The 26,765-nt window shown below is 39.4% G+C and overlaps 1 protein-coding gene across 1 annotated transcript in view; it reads right to left on the reverse strand.

The window, feature by feature from the left end:
* EPHA6 (EPH receptor A6) overlaps positions 1-26,765 on the reverse strand; it is a 1,136,602-nt gene that overhangs the window by 127,668 nt on the left and 982,169 nt on the right. The window contains 1 exon segment of the mRNA XM_075543438.1: positions 25,686-25,895. Within this exon segment, the coding sequence (XP_075399553.1) occupies positions 25,686-25,895 (210 nt within the window).

Consider the following 26,765-nt stretch of genomic DNA (forward strand, 5'->3'; position numbering starts at 1 on the left):
TCAGGAAAGATACAATCATTTACAACTTCAACCTTTTCTCAATGTATCATGACATTGTCTATGGGGCCAGTTGTGAGGCTTATTGTTTTCCTTACATTGAGTTGTAATCCACACGGAAGGCTGCAACCCTTGATCTTCATCAACAAATGCTTCAAGTTCTCCTCACTTTCAGCAAGCAAGGTTGTGTCATCTGCACATTGCAGGTTATTCATAAGCCTCCTCCAACCCTACTGTCACATTCTTCTTCATATCAGCCTGCTCCTATGATGATTTGCTCAGCATACAGATTGAACAATGATGGTGAGAGGATACAGCCCTGGGCACAACTGTCTTGATTTTACACCATAGTGCACTTGATGATAAAGCAGAGTGGGCCTTATATAAGTACTGAGAAAATCTATAGAATCTTCTGTGGCTTCCAAGTTCATATTCCCAATAGCTTGGTCGCCTTCTTGCTCATTGGGACATCTTCATGGACTTTTAAATATTCTCAAAACTAAGAGTCTTCATAATGTGCAAAAAGAAAAATAGAACTGATGGTCTAATCAGATCAGCCATGAGTATGAAATTCTTCACTTTCTTTTCCATGTGAGAGTCTCTCTGCTCTGTTCTGGATTTGACCTGATTCGTTGTAGATAGACACTGCTTTCGTTTAAGGTCAGGGGCCTGGTAGTGTTGCAGGGTAAGCTGGACTGCCAATAACAAGACTGACAGCGTAGAAAGAAGGAGGAGGCCATCTGCTCTCAGAAAGATCTGCAGCCCCAGAAACACTACATGCTATCCTAGGAGTTGGAATGGGCGTGATGGGTGTGAGTTGGGTTTCATTTAATTTTCACAGTTCCTTTTCTTGTCTTCCATTTGATCTTCTTTTCTCTAGGATCTTCTTTCCCAGGTTCATCTTAAATTTGATAGATTTCAACACTAAGAAATCAATTTAAAGGCCAGGGTTAGACTCCATTCTCAGGTAAATGGGAGGAGGTAGTCCTTTATCGATACTTCTCTCTCATCTTTTGGATAAATAGTTCACGTTACTAAATAAACCTACACACGGAGTAAATCCTTGGAAATCAGTCCTTATTGCAATGTACTTCTTCTGTTGCGCACAGTATTAAACTAAACGAAGTACAATTGTTCTTCCTTGATTCCGGACACCTCTTTGAATGCCCCGTGTCCTGCTCACTCACCACGAGAGGGCGCATACATACAAAGGAATCTTGACCCTTATGGAGCACAGTATGATGTTGATTTCACAAAATTTCCTTTCCTGTCCACCTTTTTTCATCTTTTTGTCTTGAGCATGTGTAGTTTTATAAAACGATCCTGAGATAATTATAGTTCCTAATGTTGAATGTGGAGAATGCACTCCACTTTAGAGTCAGAAGGGATATTCGAGGTCAAAATCTTGAAACTGCAATTCCAGCCGTGTCTTTTCTTTCCCATAGGTATACTTGCCTTCAAGATCAAACCTCACCATTTCCAAGCACTCTGAAATCCCAGTTAATTTAGAGATATTGAACATTTAATGCCATCATCTGAAATCTAGGCAATTGTGTTAAGAACTCTGGTCAGGACTCTGAGAGAAACTTTAGCACCTGGAGCAAGTAAATTACTTCTTTAGCTCCAAAAAGATGCTCACATTTTGGCTACAGGTCACATTATACCACAGCTAAAAGTTTAGTAGAATGACACATGCTAAGAATGATATCAGAGAATCGACTGCTTTTTGTTGTACATTTGTTTTGTTATTGATGTGGTTAGAACAGTTCGTGCTTCCGGTCATCCCCGTCCTTCCCCTTTTTTGTTTCCTACAGTAAAGGGAAATCTCTTCCCTGTTTGTGACGTCTGTCTTATTTATTCCAGTGTAAGCCTGGAGGAGAAAGGACTGGATATATGTCTAGATTGCCGTAGAACAGTTAATTAAGATGGGCCTTCAGATAACCTGCTTCAGCATCACCTGGGTGTTTATTAAAAAACCTAATTTCCAGATTATATCTCACTACTCCTCCCTGAGAATGAATTTCTGAGTCTGGAAACTGGAAATCTGCACTTCCAATAAGTATCTCAGATGATTCTTTTGCTGTCAATCTCAGTATTGACTATCACACACACTTTAGCTAATTTATTATCATGTTGGTTCTTGAGAAAACCTGAGCAGACGCCATAGCTGACCTCTTTTGGCCTCCCAAGGGAGCAGAATCCAACCCCTTCCCAACCCACAACTCCTCACCAATTTATTGCCAAGAGGCAGAGGATCAGACAGGCCTCCACCCTCATGCCTTCTTCACCCTATTCTGGTCCCAAGCATTCCTCTCACAATACTTTTCCATTGGGTTTGAAAATTCATTGTAATGGTCACACCGTCCTCAAAGACAAAACTCACAATTTTATTAAGGAAGGCTTATTAGGGAAGTTAACAGGTCACCATAAGCCAAGATCAAAATCTATTAAGGATATAGATATTGGTCCGTTACTGGTCCACAGCAATACCTCTCCTCAGTCAGCAGCCGTGTCTTTCCCCTGTGCTCCCTTGGCCTCTCCCTCCATGGGCCAGGAAGCTCACTGGGTGGCCCCTCCACCTCACTATCTCAAGTTCTCAGCTGCACAGACTCTGTGCCCTGTCTTAGCATGACTTCTTTGATCCCATGGTTTCCAATGCAGCAGCCTCTGGTACCTCTGATCTTGGGCTCCCTCACTTCAGGCAGGGATCTCAAACATTCTTCAATGATGGCTGTTCATCTTTGATGGTCCCAGGAATTTTCTCTGTCCATCCTTCTGAGATAGTTCTCCTCTGCTCTGGGGAACGGCAACCCCAGCTGACCAATTCTCTCTATTAGTGTTCCACACACCCTACTTGTGCACAATCCCATGTAATCACTTGGTGGGAGTGACAGACACATGGATGAAAGAGCCATCTTAAACAAATGGCTGCATAAGCAAACGTGGCGAAGAAAGCTGATGGTGCCCGGCTATCAAAAGATACCGCATCTGGGGTCTTAAAGGCTAGAAGGTAAACAAGCGGCCATCTAGCTCAAAAGCAACAAAGCCCACATGGAAGAAAAACACCAGCCTGTGCAATCACGAGGTGTCGAAGGGATAAGGTATCAGGTGTCAAAGAACAAAAAATCATATCATTGTGAATGAGGATTTGTAGGGCACTGGACATCCCCTTACAGAGGAGTCTCGGGGAGGAGATGAGCCAATCAGGGTACAGTGTAGCAATGATGAAACATACAACTTTCCTCTAGTTCCTAAATGCTTCTTCTCTCTCCACTATCATGATCCCAATTCTACCTTACAAATCTGGCTGGACCAGAGGATGTACACTGGTACAGATAGGAACTGGAAACACAGGGAATCCAAGGCAGATGATCCTTTCAGGACAAGTGTGTGAGTGGCGATACTGTGAGGGTGAGTTGGAAAGGGGGAATTGATTACAAGGATCTACATATAACCCTCTCTCTGGGGGATGGAAAACAGAAATGTGGGTGAAGAGAGACATTGGACAGAGCAAGATATGACAAAATAATAATTTATGAATGATGAAGGGTTCATGAGGGAGGGGGAGCGGGGAGGGAGGGGAAAAATGAGGAGCTGATGCCAGGGGCTTAGGTGGAGAGCAAATGTTTTGAGAATGATGAGGGCAATGAATGTACAAATGTGCTTTACAAAATTGATATATGTATAGATTGTGATGAGTTGTATGAGCCCCTAATAAAATGATATATAAAAAAAGAGCCGTCTTAAGAAATTCCACTTCACCACAGTTCTTTTTTTTTTTGTTTTAACAATTTATTGGGGCTGATACAATTCTTTTCACAGTTCATACATATACATGCATCAATTGTATAAAGCACATCTGTACAGTCTTTGCCCTAATCATTTTTTTCTCTTTTCTTCTTTTACATTTTATTAGGGACTCAAACAACTCTTACCACAATCCATACATATACATACATCAATTGTATAAAGCACATCCATACATTCCCTGCCCCAATCATTCTCAAGGCATTTGCTCTCCACTTAAGCCCCTTGCATCAGGTCCTCTTTTCCCCCCCCCCCATTCACTGCAGTTCTTATAACATTTCTTTACAGTAGAATATGACCAGTTTTATTAATGATATTCAAAGATGTGGAAACAGAGGCACCTTATTTTAAAATTCATATGCATACTGGCTGAATTATGGCCACATTGACGTCAGAGACAGAGCTCCATGCTTACAACTCAGAGTTGTTTTCTGATTTCTCATTTTCTCCAATATTTTCTCCATTACTTAATAGCTTTGTACCCATATTGCTATAGCAATGTCTTTATTATGAAATAATACGGAGTTAGAGATAAGGGAATAATGGCGTACTCTTTGGCTCTTTTGTCAATTGCTATTTTCACATGAATACAACTTAGTTCTATTGATTTTGCATTTTCCTCTTAGCAGCAATTATTTTTACAAGTTCCTGAATGGCACACGCGGTGAGCCTGCTAACCTGACAGTGGCAGTTTGAGTTGACCCAGAGGCATCAGAGGAAGGCTGTCCTTGAGATCTACTTCCCAAAATGCAGCCCTTGAAGACCCTCCTGCAGCACACCAGGGTCTCCGAGAGTCAGAGGCAATGCAACAGCAACCTTTACTGGGATTTTGAGTAAAGGCAAATGTTTTCTCAAGTAAGAACCTCAGCTGGGAAAAGTAAAATTTCAGCCTGCAGAAAAAGATGTGCCATAAATACTTCAATGACAAACGTTGTCTACCAATGAAGTGATTTTCTTTTATAGCATAGATGAAAAACAAACTTTCTCAACCATTAAAAAAGAATAAGATAATGATCCAGTTTCTATAAAAAGAAGAGGATTAAGGACCAGATTGTGTTAAGACCTAAATTATGCAATATGTACAAGCAAGAGTAATCTAGAAAACATTATCTCTATGTATAATTCATTCAGCAGCTGCCTATTTGTGACACATATTATACACTGATTAAGAGCATGGTTAAACAACTGAATAAAGTGTGTACTTCATACAATAACATCTTGTTCTTCTGAAAGATTAAAGAAGCAAAGTTGGGTACAGTGAAACTTTGTATGCTTAAGTTAATTCAAACAGGGCATGATTGGCCTAGACAAAAAAATGGATGACTCATGGATGCATTCAGAATGCGCCTGTGCAGAGAGGGGCTCCAGGTTGTCTTTTCAGTCATCTTGTCCCTGGTATACGTTTGCTTCTCTGTAGTGAATCATGGTTTCAAAAGGCTGACTTACAAGGGGGTACCCCCTGAAAAAACCGGCTTTTTTTGAAGCTATATATTTAAAAATTTTTTTAACAAAAATATCTTATTACCTGAAAAGCACTCTCCATTACACTTAATACATTAGTCAAAACCGTAATTCCAGTCTTAAAACTTTTTTTTCAAACTCATCATTTCAGATGGCTAATAAGAGTACATCCCTAATTTTTTTCCTTCACCTCTTCTATTTTGTCAAAAATTGCTGTCCTTTCATGTCCCTCTTCATTCGTGAAAATGAAAAGAAATTATAGGGAGCCAGGTCAGGTGAGTCTGGTGCATGGGGAAAGAGAGGCACGCTGTTTTTGTCAAACACTGGCACACTGAAATGGCTGGGTGATTGGGTGCATTGTCGTGGTGGCAAAACCAGTCCCCTGTCTGCCACAAATCAGGCCTTTTTTTGTCACACACTGTTACACAATCTTTTCAGCACCTCTAAATAGAAAGCTTGATGAACAGTCAGACCTGCTGAAACGAACTCCAAATGCATAGAGTCGATATTTTTCGTCCGTTCGGGTAGTTAATAGGCATCCAGAATGAGGTTTGTCATCAATTGATACTTCACCTTAAACATTTTTTTTTATTTTTAAAACATCATTTTATTGGGGCTCTACATTCACCTTTAAAAAAAATAACAAAAATGAGAAAAATCACTCGTTCTCTTGAGGTGTTCCCAGGGCGCTGTCCTGCTGTCCTTGTAAGCGGTGTTCAACACCACACCAGTCTGCTTCCCTAGCAGGAAACGCAATGTCAAAGCCGCACGCTGCTGTGCTCTTCAATCGCCCATCACAAAAATCAAGGTTTGAGCAAAACTGCTTTTATGAAAACAATTCACTGTGACCAGAAAGAACTTTCCCAGGGGACGCTTGAGTGCACTAACTCAGAACGAGTTGCTTGCCTAGCTCCGCCCAGCAGAACTTTTCTCTGTCTTTTTTTTTTTTTGGTACCCCCTCATATAAACATAAATGACTAGCATGAACCAACCCAGGCATAGTCAGGTGAAACAATGCGATAAAAATATATGTATTTACTTTTAAACAAGGCTGCTGATAATGTTTTATAATGTTTGCAACTCAAATTTTTATCTTTGAAAAGCACATTTTAAGATTGTGTACTGCCTCTGCTTTTCTCTCGCTTTGAATCTACTAACGATTGTTTATAAGACTGCAAAGGTTGTTTGTGGTACATAATGGTATGCCCAGGGATGACCATGAAAGATAGGAACTGGATTGGAAACTTTGTGGAAGAGTTTGAGATTTCTTGGAGTACTGCCCAGAATTCCCTTAAAAATGAGTAATGTTAATGTTTATTTCCTTAATTGTCTTATCTTTCATGAAAATATCAATGGTGCTTAGTGAAATGACCTCCAGTCATCTTTTTGATTAAGGAAGCCACATGAAAACAATCAAGCCTATTTGTTTATTCACTAGTACGAGGGAGAAGAAATTTAAGCTATGCTGGTCGAAAAGGTATTTTACAACAGTTATTCCAAAAAGTTATATTGCCAAGCGTTATTCCACTTCCTATATTTTGTAACATATACGTCTTTTCCCCTTATAATAAAAGCAAACAATTATAAAACAATTATAAATTAGATAACAAAGAAAGAAAATCACTCCTAAGATAGGTCTACATGTATTGTTACAAATCACAGAAACGTTTCTTTCAAAATCACTGCCATTGAGTTGATTCTCATTGGGACCTTACAGGGCAGAGTAGTACTGAGTGTGTCTGAGATGGCAAATCATTTGGAGAACAGAACGCCTTATCTTCTCCTTGGAAAGTGACTAGTGGTTTTGAGCTGTTGGACTTGGGTTAACAGCCCAATACATAATCCACTGCATCACCAGGCCTCCCTCAGTAAATGAAAATCCCAAACAGTGAAGATAATGTTTTTTTTTTTTAACATATCCTCCAACTATGTGATTCAGTTCTGAAGGCTGCGTTTTCTTCTCTATCACCTTCCTGTAAAGAATCCTGTCCTCTTCAATTCACCCCATTTACTGCTGCTTTGACATCCTCAAAGGACTCAAGTCAAGTTCGTTTGAAAGATTCTTTGGGTTTGGAGAACAAAAAGGAAAGTTCAGGCTGTAGGGTGGATGGGGTAGAGTTCCCATAGAAAATCTTGCAGAATAAGCTTTGCTACTCTTGACGAATGAACACGTGTATTGTGGTGCTGGGGTAAAGTTCCTTGGCACATTTTTTCCTACCCTTCTTATCGCCAATATAGTTTTTATTTTCATAAAGCTTCTTCATAAGAAGCCTTCAGGACAATCCTGTGTCATTCTAGAAAATCTATCACTCACTCCTTTGGAAAAAGCAAAACAGTTGTCATGACCTTTTGAGTCAATCTCTCTGCCTTGAATTTAAGTGGCCTAGCAGATTCCCATGGAAATTACTATCTATCTATCATCTATCTATCTATCTATCTATCTATCTATCTATCTATCTATCTATCTATCTATCTATCTATCTAGTCATCACACCTTAGGCTGGGTTCTCTGAAAATTATATATATATGAATGTACATGTTTATATACATATATAGATACATAGAAGTTTATCCTGAGGAAATAGCTCACAGTTGTGTAGATTGGAAAGTTCCAAGTCTGTGAGTCAGTTGACAGGTTGGAGGCTTGTCCTAACTCACATAGCTGCAGGAATGGAGGAATCCAAGACCAGCAGGTCAGACAGAGGACTTCTGGATGCAAGGATGGGCGATTTCAAGGTTGGCAGGTAAGTAGCAGATTACTGAAGACTCCCAGATTGGCAGACAATATGGAAGGCCACTGGCTCAAGTCCAGAGAATTATAGGTCAGATAGATATCCAAATGCAGGATTCAGTCACGGCTAAAAATAGTAACAAGCCTTATCATAGCAACCACATATATTAGAAATGAGCCACATTCTTAAAAGAAATTCCCTTGGCTCCTCCTGGCAGATTTCATTATGGAAATGATTACATTATAGTAGATCTCATCATGGGGGACGACAACATCTTACCCAACAAATTACTAAGAAACTTCCCCACCAAATAGACATAAAACTTTAACTATCACACACCTTAATGAGACTAAGGCAACTGTATTCCTGAGAGAACATGTCCGCAGCCACCCACTAATCACATAGCAATGTTTAAACAGGTTTTACTTGGAATAAACCCATGCATGCCTTAACTCAAACTCAAGTATCAATAATGTTAAAACTTACTCTTGGACACTCCATTTTGCAGGGAATATCTTTACCATTTTGAAATAACTTTGAATTCATAAAATTGTAACTAAAGATATCCCCTTTATTTCCTTAACCTCAAAGACCTTTTCAGCTACTGCTATTGGTCTTCCTTTTCATGCCGAGTTAGAGAGTGCAGAGAGTGTGCACACTGCGGGAGAGAATGTGCACTAGGAAACATTGGAGGAGGGGGGTGATTACATCGTGGAACAGGCAATTTCCCATAACTCCCCCAGGACGCCAAAGGCTAAGTCATATGTTTCCCATGAAAAGCTATGTGACTTGTACACAGTACTTAGCTTTTGTGTGCCTCAGTTTCTTCAACAATAAATGATAAAGAACCTGTTTCCTTGACAGGACTGTTGTGTGGTTTAATGAGATAAAATGAGTGTTTAAAGGGAATGGGGAGGGAGGGGGGGGGAAAAAAAAGAGGACCTGATGCAAGGGGCTTAAGTGGAGAGCAAATGCCTTGAGAATGATTGGGGCAGGGAATGTATGGATGTGCTTTATACAATTGATGTATGGATTGTGGTAAGAGTTGTTTGAGTCCCTAATAAAATGTAAAAGAAGAAAAGAGAAAAAAATGATTAGGGCAAAGACTGTACAGATGTGCTTTATACAATTGATGTATGTATATGTATGAACTGTGAAAAGAATTCTATCAGCCCCAATAAATTGTTAAAATAAAAAAAATTTAAAAAAAAATAAAAATAAAAAAATAAAAAATAAAAATCATTTAGGAGATAAAAAAAACATTCTTTATGGCTGACAGATTATAAAAATATAAACTTTAAGGAATATAAATCTATTCAGAGGGAAAAAAAATTCAGTATCTATCACCATTCCTGTTCAGGACATCTAGTGGTTTCATAAAAAAAATAAAATCTACGTCTTCTCATTGGGTGTTCTCTTTCTCTCGCTATGTCATGTCCAGGCAATGTTACAATCATAAGATTGCTCAACGCTGTCCTCTCCTCTCAATTTCTTCTACAACCAGTTTATAGCAACCTATCATCATTTCAAAACTTAGGTGCTCGAATGAGTCTCTCCTTATCCCTTTATCATTTTCCAACATATTAGCCAGAATCATCATTTGAGGAAACATGTCCTCTGTGTTCCTTTGCTTAAAACCCCCCACTGCCTTCCCTCAATAGAATAACATGCCACTCCGCTCACTGCCCTTGGATTTCTTTGCACGCAGACTCTTTGCGCCCATTTTCTACCCCACCCCCTTAGGGCCTTTATGCATGCTTCCCCTACCGCAAAACTTTCTGGCTTTAGATCTACTTTGACTTGCAATTTTGGGGTCTCAATCCAAATGTCACCTGGTTAGAGAGGCTCTTTGGAAGAGCCTCCAATGGGAGCTTCTCAATTTTTATTCTTATTTTTCATTATATTACCAGTAATTATCACTCTTCGAGATAATCGTGTTTGATTTACACGCTCTATCACCTTTATTCCCACCACCCTTCAAATGGCAAGCCTCTTGAGAGAAGCATGCTTATTAGAATATCTTTGGTGTCCATAAGAGTAGGCACTCAGTAAATACTTGTTACATGCATTTATTGATTTTGGTTACAAATTTAATATCCTAGATATCAGCACTCTTATTTCCATTGTCCATCTTGGTGATTATTGGCAATAGTCTGATTTATAATAATCCTCAAGCTATCTACTTTTAGTCTCTTTTGATAATCTAGTTAGTTTGTATGACTCCAGTGATATTTTATTTAAATGACACCGTTTGTTCTTTTAATTACTTATTAATATTGAGGTTTTCACATTTGTTTATTGCATTAGTTAGAATATCTAAAACTGTAATTCATAGAATCATAGGGTACTCAACTCTCATGGGCTTAAGCAAATACAGTCTTTAACTAAATTTAAATAAAAAAGCTGGGATAAGTGATTTCTCCATTGGTATAGAATCTCAATAATTTCATCATAGGCACAGATTAGTTTGATTTTTAAAATGTTTCATTCTTGGATCTTGGATTTATCTCCTTCGGTTTATTGTTTTCTGATTCCAAGATGGCTGTTCCAGTTTCGAAAACCATCTTGAAGGACATAAAAAAGGGCACAGTCAACACTAGAAGCTTTCCGCTTGAACCTAGGTCTAGTCAGATTTAGCTAAGAAGTGACCAGAATCCCTTGTTTCAATTCCTTTTATGTTTACATGACTAACACACAGAAAGCACATGCCAAAGGACGATGATTTAATTATAAATTGCTTAGAAGATGAGCCCATGAGTGGTGTAAATCTTTAACAAATGTGTTGAATCTTAGTGACCTGTGTACAACAGACAAAACACAACCTAATCCTGCACAAGCCTCAGAATCCTCAGAAAGTTGCAGCCACTGAATCAAACCATCTCATTACGAGTCTTTCTATTTTTCATTGACCCTATACTTGATGTCCAAACATAATGTCCTCATCAGGGACTGGTCCTTTCTGATAAGAAGCCTTTCCACCCCCCTTTTAAAAAAATCATTTTACTAGGGGCTCAAACAATTCTTATCACTATCCATACATACATCCATTGTGTCAAGCACATTTGTACATTTGTTGCCATCATCATTCTCAAAAATTTGCTTTCTACTTGAGCCCTTAACATCAGCTCCTCATTTCCCCCCTCCCTCCCCTTGTCCCCTCCCTCACGAACCCTTGATAATTTATAAATTATTATTATTTTGTCATATATTACACTGTCTGATGTCTCCCTTCACCCACTTTTCTGTCTTCTATCCCCCAGGGAGGAGGTTATATGTAGATCCTTGTAATTGGTTCCCCCATTCTACCCCACCCTCTCTCCACCCTCCAGGTATCGCCACTCTCAGCATTGGTCCTGAAGAGGTCGTCTGTCCTGGATTCCCTGTGTTTCCAGTTCCAATCTGTAACAATGTACATCCTCTGGTCTAGTCAGATTTATAGGTTAGAATTGAGATCATGATAGTGGGGGGAGGAAGCATTTATGAATTAGAGGAATGTTGTATGTTCATCATTGCTACTCTGCATCCTGACTGGATCGTCTCTCCCCCACCCCCACCTCACCCGTGACCCTTCAGTAAGGGGATGTCCAGTTGTCCACAATTGAGCTTTGGGTCTCCATTCTGCAATCATCCTCATTTACAATGATATGATTTTTTTTGTTCTTTGATACCTGATACCCGATCCCTTCTACACTTCATGGTCACATAGGCTGGTGTGCTTATTCCATGTGGGCTTTGTTGCTTCTGAGCTAGATGGCCATTTGTTTATCTTCTAGCCTTTAAGACCCCCAGACGCTATATCTTTTGATAATCGGGCACCATCAGCTTTCTTCGCTACATTTGCTTATGCATACACTTATCTTCAGTGATCACATCTGGCAGGTTGGCATCCACTGATATGATTTTTTGTTCCTTGATATCTGATACCTGGTCCCTTCTACATCTCGTGGTCACACAGGCTGGTGTGATTCTTCCATGTGGGCTTTGGTGCTTCTGAGCTAGATGGCTGCTTGGTTACCTGCAAGCCTTTTAGTCCACCCTTGTTTTTTAGAAGCCTTGTGGCTTTTTCCAAGATAGATTTGCTTGTTCTTTAGGCTCCTCTTGTGGCCAGGTGCTGTTGGATCTCTTTTGACTCCTAGCTCTCTTATGTACAAACAAAATGAAACACTGCCAAGTCCTGCATCATCCTCACCATTTTTGCTATGTTTGACCACGATTACAGTGAGCCCTACTGTGTCAACCCATCTTGTCCAGGGTCTTCTTGTTCTTTGTTGCCCCTCTGTTTTAGCAAGCATGATGTTCGTTTCCAGCGACTGCAAAGTACATGTGATGAAGTCTTGCCCATCTTTGCTGTTAAGAAGCATTCTGGCTGTACTTCTTCCAAGATATACTTTTTGTTCTTTTGGCAGTTATGGTAACTTTCAACATTCTCAGTCAGCAGTACAATCCAAATGCATTGATTTTTTGGTCTTCCTTACTCACTGTCCAACTTTCACATGCACTCAAGGCAATTGAAAATACCATGGCTTGGCTCAGGTTAGTTCTCAAAGTAACAATCCTGCTTTTCAACACTATAAAGAGATCTGTGCAACAAATTCACCCAAAGCAGTGCATCCTTTGATATATCCAATGCTGCTTCCATTGGCATTGATTGTGAATTCAAGCAAGATGACATTCTTGACACCTGACATCGTTTGGCCATTTATGATGTCACCTACTGACCCAGTTGTGAGGAGTTTGCAGGCTGCACTCTGTAATCTTCATCAGCAAGTGTGTGAAGTCCTCTTCACGTTCAGCAAGCAAGGTTATGTCATCTGCATATTGAAGGTTGTTAATGAATCTTCCTCCAACTCTCCAGTTTTGCCTCATGTAGTCCATCTCTTGGCTTCTTTGCTCAGTATGCAGATTGAATCAGTGTGATAAAAGCATAGAATATAATCCCAAACTTAAAAAAATTGAAACCATGTAGTGTCCCATTGCTCTGGCATTTCTGTTTCAACCAAGAGCCACCTGACATAAGTCATGACATAGCTAATTTTATGCCCTCTTCTGAATCCACCTTTCCTTTCTGGCAGTCTTTTCCAATGATATTCAGCAGCAACCATTTTAGAATTATCTTTACCAAAAATTTACTGACATGTGATATGAATGCTATTGTTGTATAATCTCTGCAATCTGTTGGATCATCCTTACTTGGAATGGGCATGGATATGGCTCTCTTCCAGTCAGTTGGACGGGAACCATCTTCCATAGTTCTGAGCACCTTCATAGAAGACTGACCACCTTCAGCATTTTCTCTCTGTTGAGACATCTCAACTGGTATATTTTGTCAATCACCGGAGTTTTCCTTCTCCTTTTTGGCCAATGTCTTCAGGGTAGCTTAGGCGTCTTCCTTCAGTAGCATTGATTTTGATCATATGCTACCTCCTCAAATGGATCCAGTGACTGAATATCCTTTCATTCTTTTGATGGTGTCTTCAGAGTTAGTATTGTGCCCATAGAGTCCTTCGCTATTTCAACTTGAGGGTTGGCTGTTGGTCCCAGTCTTTTTCAGCGTGAGAAATGCTAGTCAAAGCCCTCAGGAGCACAATGATAGACTCACCCATGTGGGTTGGCGTTGGAAGGAACCCGCTGGAAAAATCCAAATTTATTTTCTGGATCTGCACTGATGGAAAGCACACACATTTCAAGATTTTACCAGCAAAAGCGAAATGTTATGGGAAGGCATTTAAAAGAGTTTACCAACAGAAGCATAAATAACTGACACCCCCCTCCCCAATTTATTTGCCAGTGGTATAAGGTTCTTTATAAGAAAACAAAAACAAGAGCAAAAAAATAATCCCCAAGAGTAAGCTTTTCTGTAAAGTTTTCGTGTGATTTATCCCTTATTTACTATGTTTTTCTTTCCAGCATTTTATTGTCACGGGAGAAAAGCATTCTTTCAACACCAGAGATTAAAATGGCAATTAAGCATTAGCAATGACTTCATTTCCTCAGGAGCTCCCGTCGAAGCTCTGGTCTATCGTCACAGCGTTGCGTTCATCTGGTTTTTTGTCTTTTTCCCCTGCAGAATAGGAGCCTATGAGTACAAGACACTCTATTTGCTGGGCGTTTGCTGACTGATCTTTGCAGTTAATCAATTTAATCAGGGTTTGTTCCAAACCCATTGGGAGCAGGGTGAGTGCCTCTGAGTTAGACAGTGTTGAATGTTGTTAACAGCAAACCAAACGGGGCTGGTGTTTCCTGTGATTTCTGGTGAATCGATGTGAATGTCAAACAGCTGGAGAAATTGACTGGCATTTGATTATGATTCATTAATTAGAAATTAGGCGAAGGAACTGGATGTACTTCAGATGCTTTTAGGTATTAAACTATTATGCATTCTGTGATTTTATGGATCGTTTTTCTTACATCTTATCCAAGGTGTTGGCATCCTTTTGTGTTCAAAGCCTTTGTTGGGATGTTTTGAATGACTTCAAACAGAGTTTGCCACTCTGCTTGTGAATATCCTGACCCCTTCTCGCAAGGGCTTCATTATTTATTACATTTACTGGTTCCTTTTGAGCACTTTTCATCTCTTTGCAATATGCTAAGGATTATTTTAGGCTTACTCATTTCATGAGCTATGAGTAACAGTGATAAAAGAAAAGACATCTGTGCAACATTACTGAAGATAATAATCCTATAATTCTAATTATACTTTACACTTTTCTTATTGATTTTTATTACTGACAATTAATTAAGCCACCACTAAGTAACATATTATTCTACGTGCTAGTAAATCATCAAATTAAAAAGATAAATTTCCTGTTATCTAGGGCACTAAGAAATGTAAGTGGGACACAATACATTAGAAAAAAACCAAACAAGGAATTATGTCACACACAAAGCCTTGAGTACGTAATATAGAGTTGGAATTTCTTCCAGGTCTCTAGCCTTCTTTTTTTAAAAAAAATCATTTTTATTGGGGGCTCATAGAACTCTTATCACAATCCATCCATCCTTCCATTGTGTAAAGCACTTTTGTACATTCATTGCCCTCATCATTCTCAAACCATTTGTTCTCCATCTAGCCTCCTTAAAGCTCTCTCAGACTTAAGTATTTAGGGCCGGTTTCTTTATGTAAAAAAAAAAAGAAGGTACAGTGTTTATACTTAAAGAAGATTGCTTTACATAACCTTTGCACGAGTGAAAGATGGAGCTGTTCACAAAGCACAGTCTGACTTCCCAATGGTACACACAGTCTTTAACTAGGTCAGCCCCATCTTTAAGATGACTGATACAGTCATTGTCATCAAGTCTGTTCCAGCTCACACAGACCCTACACGGGATTTTTGAGGCTGTAAAATTCTAGGGGAGCAGGTAACTTCATCTTTCTCCTTTCTGGTGGCTGGTGGATTTGAACAGCTGAACTTGAGTGTAGCAGCCCGATACTTACTCCAAAGAGCGACTCCAATATAACTGAGAGAGCTATTTATTTGTTCAGCACTTCTGTACTCTGGATGATAATCATCAAATCCTTGTCCTTTCTTTTGCTCCAAGGGAATCTCCTAAACCATTATTTCCTAAGCTTCGGAGATAAAGAGTTGTCAGAGGGTGATTCTGCAGAGATCAGATCCATTTGGTAGTATTATTAAGTCCCATTTCGCCACATGCTCAAGTTGTGCCTTTGTTAAGTCGCCCAAGTAATGCATCACATTGAAGGGATACCTGAGCACGGACACTGTGCCTTCTGAGCGAACATCCCAGATCAGAGACTTTATGGATTTGGGGCTCCCAGCCTGTCATCTAGTGTGTGAATGTAACATTCACCTCTCAGACAGTCCACAGGGAAGATTCTTTTTCTCCCCTAGTTTGTTTTAAACTTTCTATAGTAAATTAGATGATGGTTCACAGAACTGCTCAGTTTTCCAATCAACAATTTATACAAATTTGGTTTCATGCCATTAATTACAATTACACAAGTAATAGCACTTATCCCATAATCAGATCTTCTTCTTAGAAACTAATATATCAAACACTTGAGGATTCAACTGTACTTTTTCTCTTTTTTGGTTTATTTATTTTAAAAGTTCTTTTCAATTTTTAAAAACATTTTATTAGGGGCTCATACAACTCTTATCACTATCCATACATAAACATCTCTTTAAAGTAATATTTCCTTTTCTTAAACTAATTATAGTGGCCAATCCATTTCTCTGATCTGATTAATGTCTATCACAGTTTCTGTTGAGTGAGAACTGGTTTTGTCTGAGGAAGGTTATGGTTTACTTAACCAACTGACTGGAGGAAATCCATATCTGTGCCCACTCCGGAGAAAGATGACCCAACAGAATGCTCAAACCATACAACGATATCATTGATATTGAAACATTGGTATAATTTTCTTAAGATCATCCAACAATGGGTACAGCAGTATGTTAACACATTCGGGCTGGATCCAGAAGATGACAGGGTTATCATTGGTGGAAAAGGGATATCATTGGTGGAACAGGGCTATCAATCATTGCTGGTGTCAGATGGATCTTGGCTTCAAGCAGTTAAGACCAGAAAGATGGTTACGTGTGTAACATTGACTACGTCAAGGACCATGACTCCATCCTTTTTACCTTGGCATGGGGTAACCTGATAGCTTCCCACCTTCCCCATATAGTTGTGAATTTTGTCTGTGCATTCTGTTTGGCCATTGGACTAGATTATCGAGCCCAGCAGAAAAGCAGAAAGCTGTGGGAGGAATGGCGTAGGCACGCCTGGCCTCTGCCTCATGGCAATGGCCCTTGGGCTGCTGAGAAGTTGGATACTCCGTCTCCCTACTGCAGTTAGAAGAGGCTGGATATGTCTACTCTCCTGTTTTGCAGGTCTCTATAAAATATATTTGAATTTGTAGTTTTTATTCTCTTAGAACAGTACTTATATTTTATTTGTTCTGGGATGCATTTTTTTTGGAGGGGGTGTAGCGGGGCAGTTGGTTTCAGCCTTTTATCTGAGAAACTATGGGCCCTGAGGGTGCAGTGTTTAAGTTGCTGGCTTCTTGCAGAGAGGTGGGAGAGGGAGAATGATGTGAAATTCTGATTGTATGAAGATTACAGCCTTGAAAATCCTATGGGAGACTTCTACATTTTCTTATGGAGTTGCTCTGAATTAGATTTCACTTGATGGCAATGGTTTATCTGAGGGTCTTTATGTTCAAAGCTGTCCCACACGCTCCGTCTTAAGCTTGGCTAAACCTTAAGGAACAATTTAAGTAAGACCCATTTCTTTAGTCACACTCTGATTCAACTTGGGGAGAGGCATTTCACCACACATTGCATCTTACTGAGCTGTCACCCCTACAGCTAGTGACTTAAACAGAGAATCCTGTGGTAGGATTTCAAAGGATGAAGTTTTATTCTTCCAAATCCAAGAAATCTGAAATATTTCTCAGTACAAAGTCTCTCATTCACTGCATTGGAGACGACATGATTTTAGCTGAAAGCCTTTTAAAAAATGTTCTCACAGAATAGATTTTTACAGTAGCAACTTTCTATTTAAAAGAGACAAAAATGAGCAAAATTCAGAAAGTTAAGGAAGATCTCTAGGTAAATCCCAATTAATCAGGTTAAGTTACAATAATTAAAGGAAGATTAATGAGTAATTGAAAATAATTTTTCTTTTTAAATTAAAACTATTTACACTTAAAATTTGTCATATATAGTTATTTAGCCATTCACTTAAAAATAATCCAAGTTGTAAATATATGAATTTGGTGAAAGTGAAAGATTGTTCAGCTCGTTCCTCAACTTACGAATACACCTGTAAATATGCCGCCCGCATTTTCCTCCACTGTTTGATATAATTAGCTCCTTGTTGAGTATAGACCATTTTTCTTAGCCTGATATTAGAGTTGATGTTTCTCATATCTTATAGAATAGGGGTGGTTAAGAGTTTGAGCTTAAAAAGTGTTATTTGAATACACAGTAAATAGAATTAAGATGTTAACTGTGATTACACAAGTTCTGTTGTCAATAAAGGGTCGCTAGGACTCAATCAACATGTACTGACATGTAATTGCTTCCCAACTGTCAGAGAAAAAACGTGAGGTTTCTCATGGATAACACGCTTTGTGGATAACACAACATAAAGGCAATGAAAGGTCAGAATCAAGGAGTCACAGGAATTTTAGCAGCTATTACCGTACATGAAAAACTCAGACCGACTGCACTTGAGTCGACTCACAGTGACCTTATAGGATGAGACACCTGAGTGTGAGTCTTTAAGTCTTTACAGGAGCCGCTAGCCCATCTTCTCCTGAGGAACAGCTGATGTGTTCCAACCACAGTGCAAGGCGTAACCCACTAAGTCACTCGAGCGCATTGAGAAATGAAGTTGCTCATAATTATAAGAACCTTACTGTAATTACATTTTAAATTAATCTCATATCCGAATGCAGATGAGTGGGAACCATCTTATATCTTTTAGTATTCATTGTAGGGTAAGAGAACATCATTTATACAGTGGAGAGCCTGGAGGTCTATGGATGAGTTGTTTCATGATTTAAGAGTCCCACCTTGGAAGCCAGTGGTAAAACAGTTGTCCATGTAATTATGTGTCAGATTCCGAAAAAGAGTGATTTTTTTTTAACTTTTACTGGGGGCTCTTACATCTCTTATCACAGTCCATACATTCCTCTGGTGTGTCAAGCACATTTGCACATATGTCGCCGTCATCATTTTCAAAGCATTCTCTTCCCACTTGAGGCCCTGATATCAGCTCCCCATTTCTTCCCCCTCCCTCCCTAGCCCACCCTCCCTCACAAACTCTTGTTAAGTTATAGATTATCATTTCCTCTGTTGCCCCTCACTCACTTTTCTGTTATTTGTCCCCCTGGGAGGGGGTTCTAGTTTGATCCTTGTGATCGATTCCTCCTTTCTCCCCCACCTTCCCCTAATCCTCTACTCTCATTATTGGTCCTGAGGGGTTTATCTGTCCTGGATTTTCTGTGTTGCAGGTTCTCATCTCTAGCAGTGTGGATGTTCTGGTCTAATCTGATCTGTAAGGTAGGATTGAGGTCATGATAGTGGGCGGAAGGAAACACCAATGAACCAGAGGAGAGTTGTACATTTCATCGGTGCTACAATGTACCCTGACTGGTTCATCTCTTCCCTGTGACCCCGCTGTGAGGGGATGTCCAATTGTCTACAGATGGGCATCGGGTCTCCTTGCCATGTCCTCCTCCCCCCCCATTCACCTTAGGTATGGTTAAGAGTGATTTCTTAACAACAAAATTATAACCTGGCAGGAGGCCATGTAACCGATGACAACAAGCCACCATGTCAGCACATTTTATGTAGATTAGTTTAGCCATCTATCCCTATATGTGCGTTGTTAGGTGCAGTTCATAGTCAACCTCCAATCTCGCACTCGAAACATCTGGTAAGCTCTTCATAGAACTGGCTCCTAAAAACAAGGCCTCTCTTCTTCATCTAGATCATAGGTTCTCAACCTTATTTAATTAACCCATCCCCCCATTTCCAGAAAAACAAAAATCAAAACAAAACCAAAACTCTGCCTCCCTGGCACTTAAAAACGTTTGCACTCCAGCTCATGAGACAGGGTACAGTGCAGGGTTCCCGGGGCTTCCACCCCAGGATTGTTTAAGGACGTCCTCATGTTTAAGTATACTTTGGGAAACACTGGTTCAGATAGTATTTTTGTGAGTTTTCTACCTTTTACCCTTGTTTTACAGTGTGCATTTTTTATTTCCTTGCCATGATCAGCTCTTAAGGCATGCACGATCGTATCTGGTAGAGGTTCCTCAAAGCATTAAACGAAAATCCTCTGTTATTGGTGTTGTGTTTCCTGTTGTATCACCCATTCCCAGTGTCTGCCCACTTGGGACTTTCATTATTCGGTGCCATGGTTGTTTTCTCTCAGTCCTGTCGCTCTGTGCCTGTCTACCTGTTCTCAAGAATCCCCATGTTTATGGTTATTGGCCATCTAGTGTTCATGCTCCATCATTATGGTAGCTGCATAATAAACTGTGCTAAGTACATACTAAATGAGTAGTATTAGTCTTAAAGCAGGATGTGCAAACATTCTTAAGTCGTAGGGGGGAAATTAGGATTTGTATTCACATATAGTTTTAAATTTCATCCATGATTTTCTTTAAGGAAATTTATAATGTAAATAGCATATTCTTATGCACTACATGTCTATGAAATATAAATAGAACTTTAAAGATACACTCCTTGTTGGCAGACTACTCTCTTTCGTATCTCTCCTGGTTGGGCTGCTCTAATTTAAATGTTCATTTTGCTCATGAGCCACATCCTGAAAAGTGTCATGCCCAGGACCTGGTTCATATTGTCACACCATCTTTCCAGCCTGTCTTTTTTTTAATCAATTTTTTGTACTGCTCTTACTATGATATATTGATCTCTAAATTGGCTAAATCCTCTGAATGAAAATAATGTCTATTTTTAAAACTAGGTTGATTTATGAAAGTAAATGTTTGCAATTGACTATAAAACGAAGACTTGGTGCCTTGAACACATCCGATGCTATATAAGAAAGACCTGGCTACATGCTTCCACCAAGATCATTCACGCAAAATACTGCCCCCTCCCCACCCCAAAGTCATGTCGACTCTATAGAACAGCTTAGAACTGCCTCACAGGGTTTCCAAAGCTCTAATACTCATGATAATTCATATCCAATTAATTAGCGAGTCTTAGAAATGGTAAATTCCAAAGGATTTGCAGTCCTTTCGTTCTCAATTCCACTGTCATCTTGGTGCTAGGTACTCTGGAGTCGGTTCCAACCCATAGTGACCCTATGCACAACAGAATGAACCACTGCATGGCCTTGTGCCATGCCCACATCGTTTCTGTTTGAGCTGATTATTGCAGCCATGGTGTCAGTCCATCTCTTTGAAGGACTTCCTCTCTTTTGCTGCCCCTTCCCTTTACCAAGCATGACATCCTTCTCTAGGAACTGGTCTCTCCTGACAATATGCCCAATGTATGTGTGTGGATGTCTTGCTATCCTTGCCCCTAGGGAGTGCTCTGGCCGTATTTCTTCCATTGTCCTAGCCCATGTGTAAGCCATACTGATTGCCTGGTCTCTACGCAGTTGGGAGACTTTCTGGTAAACCATACTGAGTTGGGAGATTTTTAGATCGCCGATTTAAAGGTTCCTGATTCAATTCTAGTGTCAGCAGCTGTTTAGAAGACCTGTGGTGTTGTACGGTAAGTGCTGGACTGATAATTGTAAGATCTGTAGTTTGGTGCCACCAGCTTCTCGGCAGGAGAAAGTTCAGTGTATCTGCTTCAGAGATTTACAGTCTTCGAAAATGAATATAGGGTTGCTATGGGTCATTGAATAGAGAAAACCATAGAAGAATAGATGCGTTTGAGTTGTTGTGCTGAACAATATCGAAAGCACTAGGCACTGCTCGAAGGACAAACAGATGTGCATTGGAAGAAGTCAGGTCAGAGTGCTCCTCAGAGGCCAGGAAGGCAAGATTTCATCTCTCATACATTGACCATGTCAGCAGAAACAGGTTCCTTGAGAAAGACAGTCGGTTTGGTCAAGAGGAGGGGCAGTAACAGAGAGTAAGGCTTCAAAGAGCTGGATGGACAGGGCGGCTACATTCATGGGCTCAATCATAGAAACAATTATGAGGATGGAGCAGGACTGTGTCGTGCTTCCTGGCATTGTGCACAGAGGCAATATGGGTCAGAGGCAACTTGGTGGCATCTAACCACACAACCCATGTCAGAATCAACTCAATGACAGTTTTCTCTGGGGGCGGGGGTGAGGTGGTGTGGTGTGTGATGGGGGAATCTTCCTGATATTAATTCTTCCACTCGTCAATTCATCTTCCATATTCTAATCAATAATATCTCCTAAGACATGGGCCTGTTTTTTTTGTTTTTTTTTTAATTTTATCAATTTATTAGGGGCTCATACAATTCTTATCACAGTTCATACATATACATACATCAATTGTATAAAGCACATCTGTACAGTCTTTGCCCTAATTATTTTTTTCTCCTCTTTTCTTTTTTTACATTTTATTAGGGACTCATACAACTCTTATCACCATCCATACATATACATACATCAATTGTATAAAGCACATCCATACATTCCCTGCCCCAATCATTCTCAAGGCATTTGCTCTCCACTTAAGCCCATTGCATCAGGTCCTCTTTTTTTTTTTTTTCAACTCCCTCACCTTTCCCCCCTCCCTCATGTGCCCTTGGTAATTTATACCTCATTATTTTGTCATATCTTGTCCTATCCGGAGTCTCCCTTCCCCCCTTCTCTGCTGTCCCTCTCCCAGGGAAGAGGTCACATGTGGATCCTTGTAATCAGTTCCCCCTTTCCAACCCACTCACCCTCCACTCTCCCAGCATCATCCCTCATACCCTTGGTCCTGAAGGTATCATCCACCCTGGATTCCCTGTATCTCCAGCCATCCTATGTACCAGTGTACAGCCTCTGTCCTATCCAGGCCTGCAAGGTAGAATTCGGATCATGGTAGTTATGGGGAGGAAGCATCCAGGATCTGGGGGAAAGCTGTGTTCTTCATCGGTACTACCTCGCACCCTAATTAACCCATCTCCTCTCCTAAACGCCTCTATGAGGGGATCTCCATTGGCCGACACTTGGGCCTTGGGTCGCCACTCTGCACTTCCCCCTTCATTTAATATGGTATATATATATACATATACACATATATACACATACATACACACACTTATATCGTTGTTGTTTTTTTTGCATGATGCCTTATACCTGGTGACATGGGCCTGTTTTTATTATTCCCAATTTAAATCAATAAAATGCCCGGTCCTTTATTATTCTGGAAAATCCTTCAAATGTCTTGAAGTGCCAATTAAGTAACTTTAACTTTATTTCTAAGCAATGTGTTGCACCATGGCCCCTCATCTGCATTCTGAAAGGTTCCCCTTTCTGTAAACATGCCATTCATTTCCCAGCATTTACATGTCTTTTTTATTTCTTACCCTTGGGATACTTTTCCATGAACTGTCTAACTAATGAAACATTGTAACTGACAGTACAGAGTTTGTGTTTGCGGAGAAGCCTTTTCCAAGGTGAATTCTTGCCTTCTATGTGGAGGATGAAAGTTTGATTCTCACACGGTACATCTCCTGTGACCCGCCCCCCCCACCCCCCTTCATCTGCCTGGGGAATACTGTGCATTGCTGTGATAGTAAACAGATTTTAGTGAAACTTCCAGGCTACGATGAGATAGCTAGAAATGCCTGCCAAGATGGTGGTTGTTTCTTATATTGGTTTTCTTATAGATCTTATACATCATCTTATATATATTGTATTTTATTGTACATATTGTATTTTATAAGCCTTATGGTTTATCACTGTTATAAAAGAACAATTTTGAATGCTATTTTCAGGAATTAGAATAAGCCTAATAAAAAATCTACTTACTATGTAGTGCTCCATGGCTTCAAGATTATTACTATGTACACATGCAAATTTGTGATCACAAAGGAGAAGAAATGACCGTCTTAAATGTAAAAATAACGATGGCATTTTCAGATTAGAAATAGGAATATGGACAGTCCTGCATTTTGGATAAAGCACCATGTTTTCAAATGTGATAGACTTTTATTTTTATAAAATTCTCTATTCAATTAAAAGAGCAGAGGGTACTGCTATCCTGTACGCCAGGTTCTAAACATTAATTTGTTTTCTGTCCAACAGTGTTTTTTTTTTTTTAGAAATTAGTGAAAATAGCACTGATAAATTAACGTAGACCATTTCTACATAAGAAACACACGAAGGGCATAAAATCCAAGGATAAGTAAAAAAGTACTGGTATTGGATTCCAGTTTATACACGCATAGGTTTCAGTCAAAGAAAATGTGTTTCAACATGTCTTTACAGATCCAAGAGATGATTTCAAATAAGTTCTCTCAGCAATATGCTTGTAATCTCATTAGAATCTCATTATATATAGTATATTCGTATATATATTCATTCCATGGAAACAATCACTTCCAAGGGGAATTCCTTAGGCAGCTGGATACAAGGCAGAGAGGTCAGCTTAAAAGGTTATGGCGACTGTGTTGTGTAATTCCAAAGCAGCAATTTTGATGGATTTTCTCAAAGGACACTAGGCAACTACGGGCTTATCATGAAGAGTTTGTAAGACAAAAGAAGAAATAATTGCCAAGAAAAGGCCAGTAGGATTTTTTTGGTCACCTGCTTTTTCTTGGAGGGTGGCTGGGACTGCCCTACAGGACTTGGAGTGGGCAGCCTTACCCCAGCCGCCCTACAGCCCTGATCTTGCCCTTTCCGATTTCTATTTGTTTCCCAAATTCAAAGAATCTTTAAAAACAATCTGATTTGAATCTGTTAAGGATGCCCCATATGACTGTTTTCAGGTGGTCTTCATCAAAGAATTCAGACTTCTTTGGGGAAGATAATCCAAATCCAAATCCATTCCCACTGAGTCAGTTCTCATTCACAGAGCCCAGGGTTCCGGGCTGTAAATCTTCACAAGAGCAGATTGCTTCATTCCCCCGCCCGCCCTCCCGCCTCTCCACCAATGGAGTGACTCAGGTTTGAACGCTTGATTAGCCAACACCACCACCAGGATCCTTTGGGGAAGAAATAAACAACACTTTCTGAAGGGTATACATCTAGATGGAGGCTATGTTGCGAAACCATAGCTTCATATCTTGATATTTTATTTCATAAAGGTTTTTGATTTTTTAGCAATGGTTTTTAATTTCTCATTTCTTTCAAAGTACTAGCATTTCATTCATTCTAGATTAATGAACACAAGGAAGTTTCAAAAAACCTTGAAAAATTGAAATGAAAGGAAACAGTGTTTTTGTCTCTTTAAATAATGTGTAAGGTTAAAAGCAGAGAAGAGAATTAAAACATCTTGAATCCTTTTTTTGGACTTATTTTTTTTTCAGTGCAGCTATCAAATAGATCAATTGTTAAGGTTTTGTTAACAAATATCACAATGTAGTGTAATTTTACAAATTAGTAGTTTTCAGATAAGTTAATAGAAGCTTTCAGATTGTATTTATCAAAATAATAAATAAAGTAGTCAATGGAATGAATAGGTTTGGGGCACTCAGAAATATTTGCACTTTCAATAGTCAAGCTGAGATCACCTCACGGGCAGTTAATAGTTCGATTTACACATGTTAATCTTTTATTCTTTGCTATACATTTCCCCAAATCTTATTTAGAAAAAGCTTACAGTGTGTTTACAAATCTCCAAAAATATTTATCATGGTCATTAAAAAATATGAATATCCAAATCATTTTATAACCTTAACTGTGAGTAGAAAAGGTCATTTCCTATCCACTGGTACTCTTAGCACTGATTTAGCATGGATTGTCTGGTTGGCTTACTCAGGACTTCATTTAAAGGAATTAATTATGAAGTATTGAAAAGACATCAGGCTAGGGCTAGTTTATTGTAAAGAGAATCATAACATGGACTTGAAGTCGTGGTGCAACGGAAGAAGAGTAAAAATTAGAGTGTTTTTAACAGATACTTAGATAAGGTGAACATGTCTTCATGAAATAATGATGTCCAATTAGGAGACTGATGCTAGATAAGGAGTCAAAAACATAATTAATCACATTAGAAATAATGAAAGTACACCAATGATATTGGAGGACGACATGAAAACTTACAGTTGTTGTATAAGCTGCTTCTGGATCATCTTCCAACACCCGGGAGAGACCGAAATCAGAAACTTTGCACACGAGATTGCTGTTGACCAATATATTCCGAGCGGCTAGGTCTCGGTGAACATAGCCCATATCAGAAAGGTACTTCATCCCAGACGCGATGCCTCGGAGCATGCCCACCAACTGGATGACTGTGAAATGGCCATCATGTTTCTGCAAGAGAATCATTATTGTTTAAATGGACTGATTTTGCTGTATTCAATTTCAGTGTATTCATATGTGTGTTTGCATGTAGAATCTCTGGGTGGTGCTAGCAGCGTCCACAACTAGCCGCTTACCACAATGCAGGCAGGTTGAGTTTGCTGAAAGTACCTTGGAAGAAAGAACTAGAGATCTAGGTCTCTAGTCTTCTACTGCCATTGAGTTGGCTCCGATTTATAACGACCTCATGTATAACAAGAAGGAAAATTAGCCTTTGGAAACCCTATCAGTTCAATCTGGGGTGTTGGGTTGTTGTTGACTCAATGGCAACTTAAAAAATTATTAACAATTTATGTGTCTATGTAGTATGAAGTAACACCATCGAGTCTATTTTGCTATATTTCATGAAGGGAATTATCAATTTTGCAGACCCTTGGCAAAGTGAAAGAAACTAACCTAAATTTAAAAAAAAACAACATAGTTTGAAAATCTTAGAGGCAATAATATGGACGGGATTAAAGTTAACTCAGATAAGAACAAAGATCATCAAGAAAATAGAATCCACTTTTCATAGTTATGAACACTGAACCTGCCATACACGAGTGTAGACTGCTTGTTTAGAATTTAATTAGAAATGCAGTGGAAAAAATAGATTCGTCCAGTCTACTCATGGGGGGACAGGGGAGGGTGGGAAGCGATTGGATGGAGAAGAAACAAGTTTAGGGAAGAATAAAAGTAAAGAAACATAAAACTAAACCCAAACCAAATAAACAGAAAATAACTAGCTCCTCTCGTTCTTCCATCAAATAGAAAGGACTTTGTTGACAGTTACTGGAAAATGGACTGTAATGGCGATCTAGGCTATTTTGCTGTGAATGTTTA

This window comes from Tenrec ecaudatus, chromosome 2 (assembly GCF_050624435.1).
Source record: "Tenrec ecaudatus isolate mTenEca1 chromosome 2, mTenEca1.hap1, whole genome shotgun sequence".
NCBI lineage: Eukaryota > Metazoa > Chordata > Mammalia > Afrosoricida > Tenrecidae > Tenrec > Tenrec ecaudatus.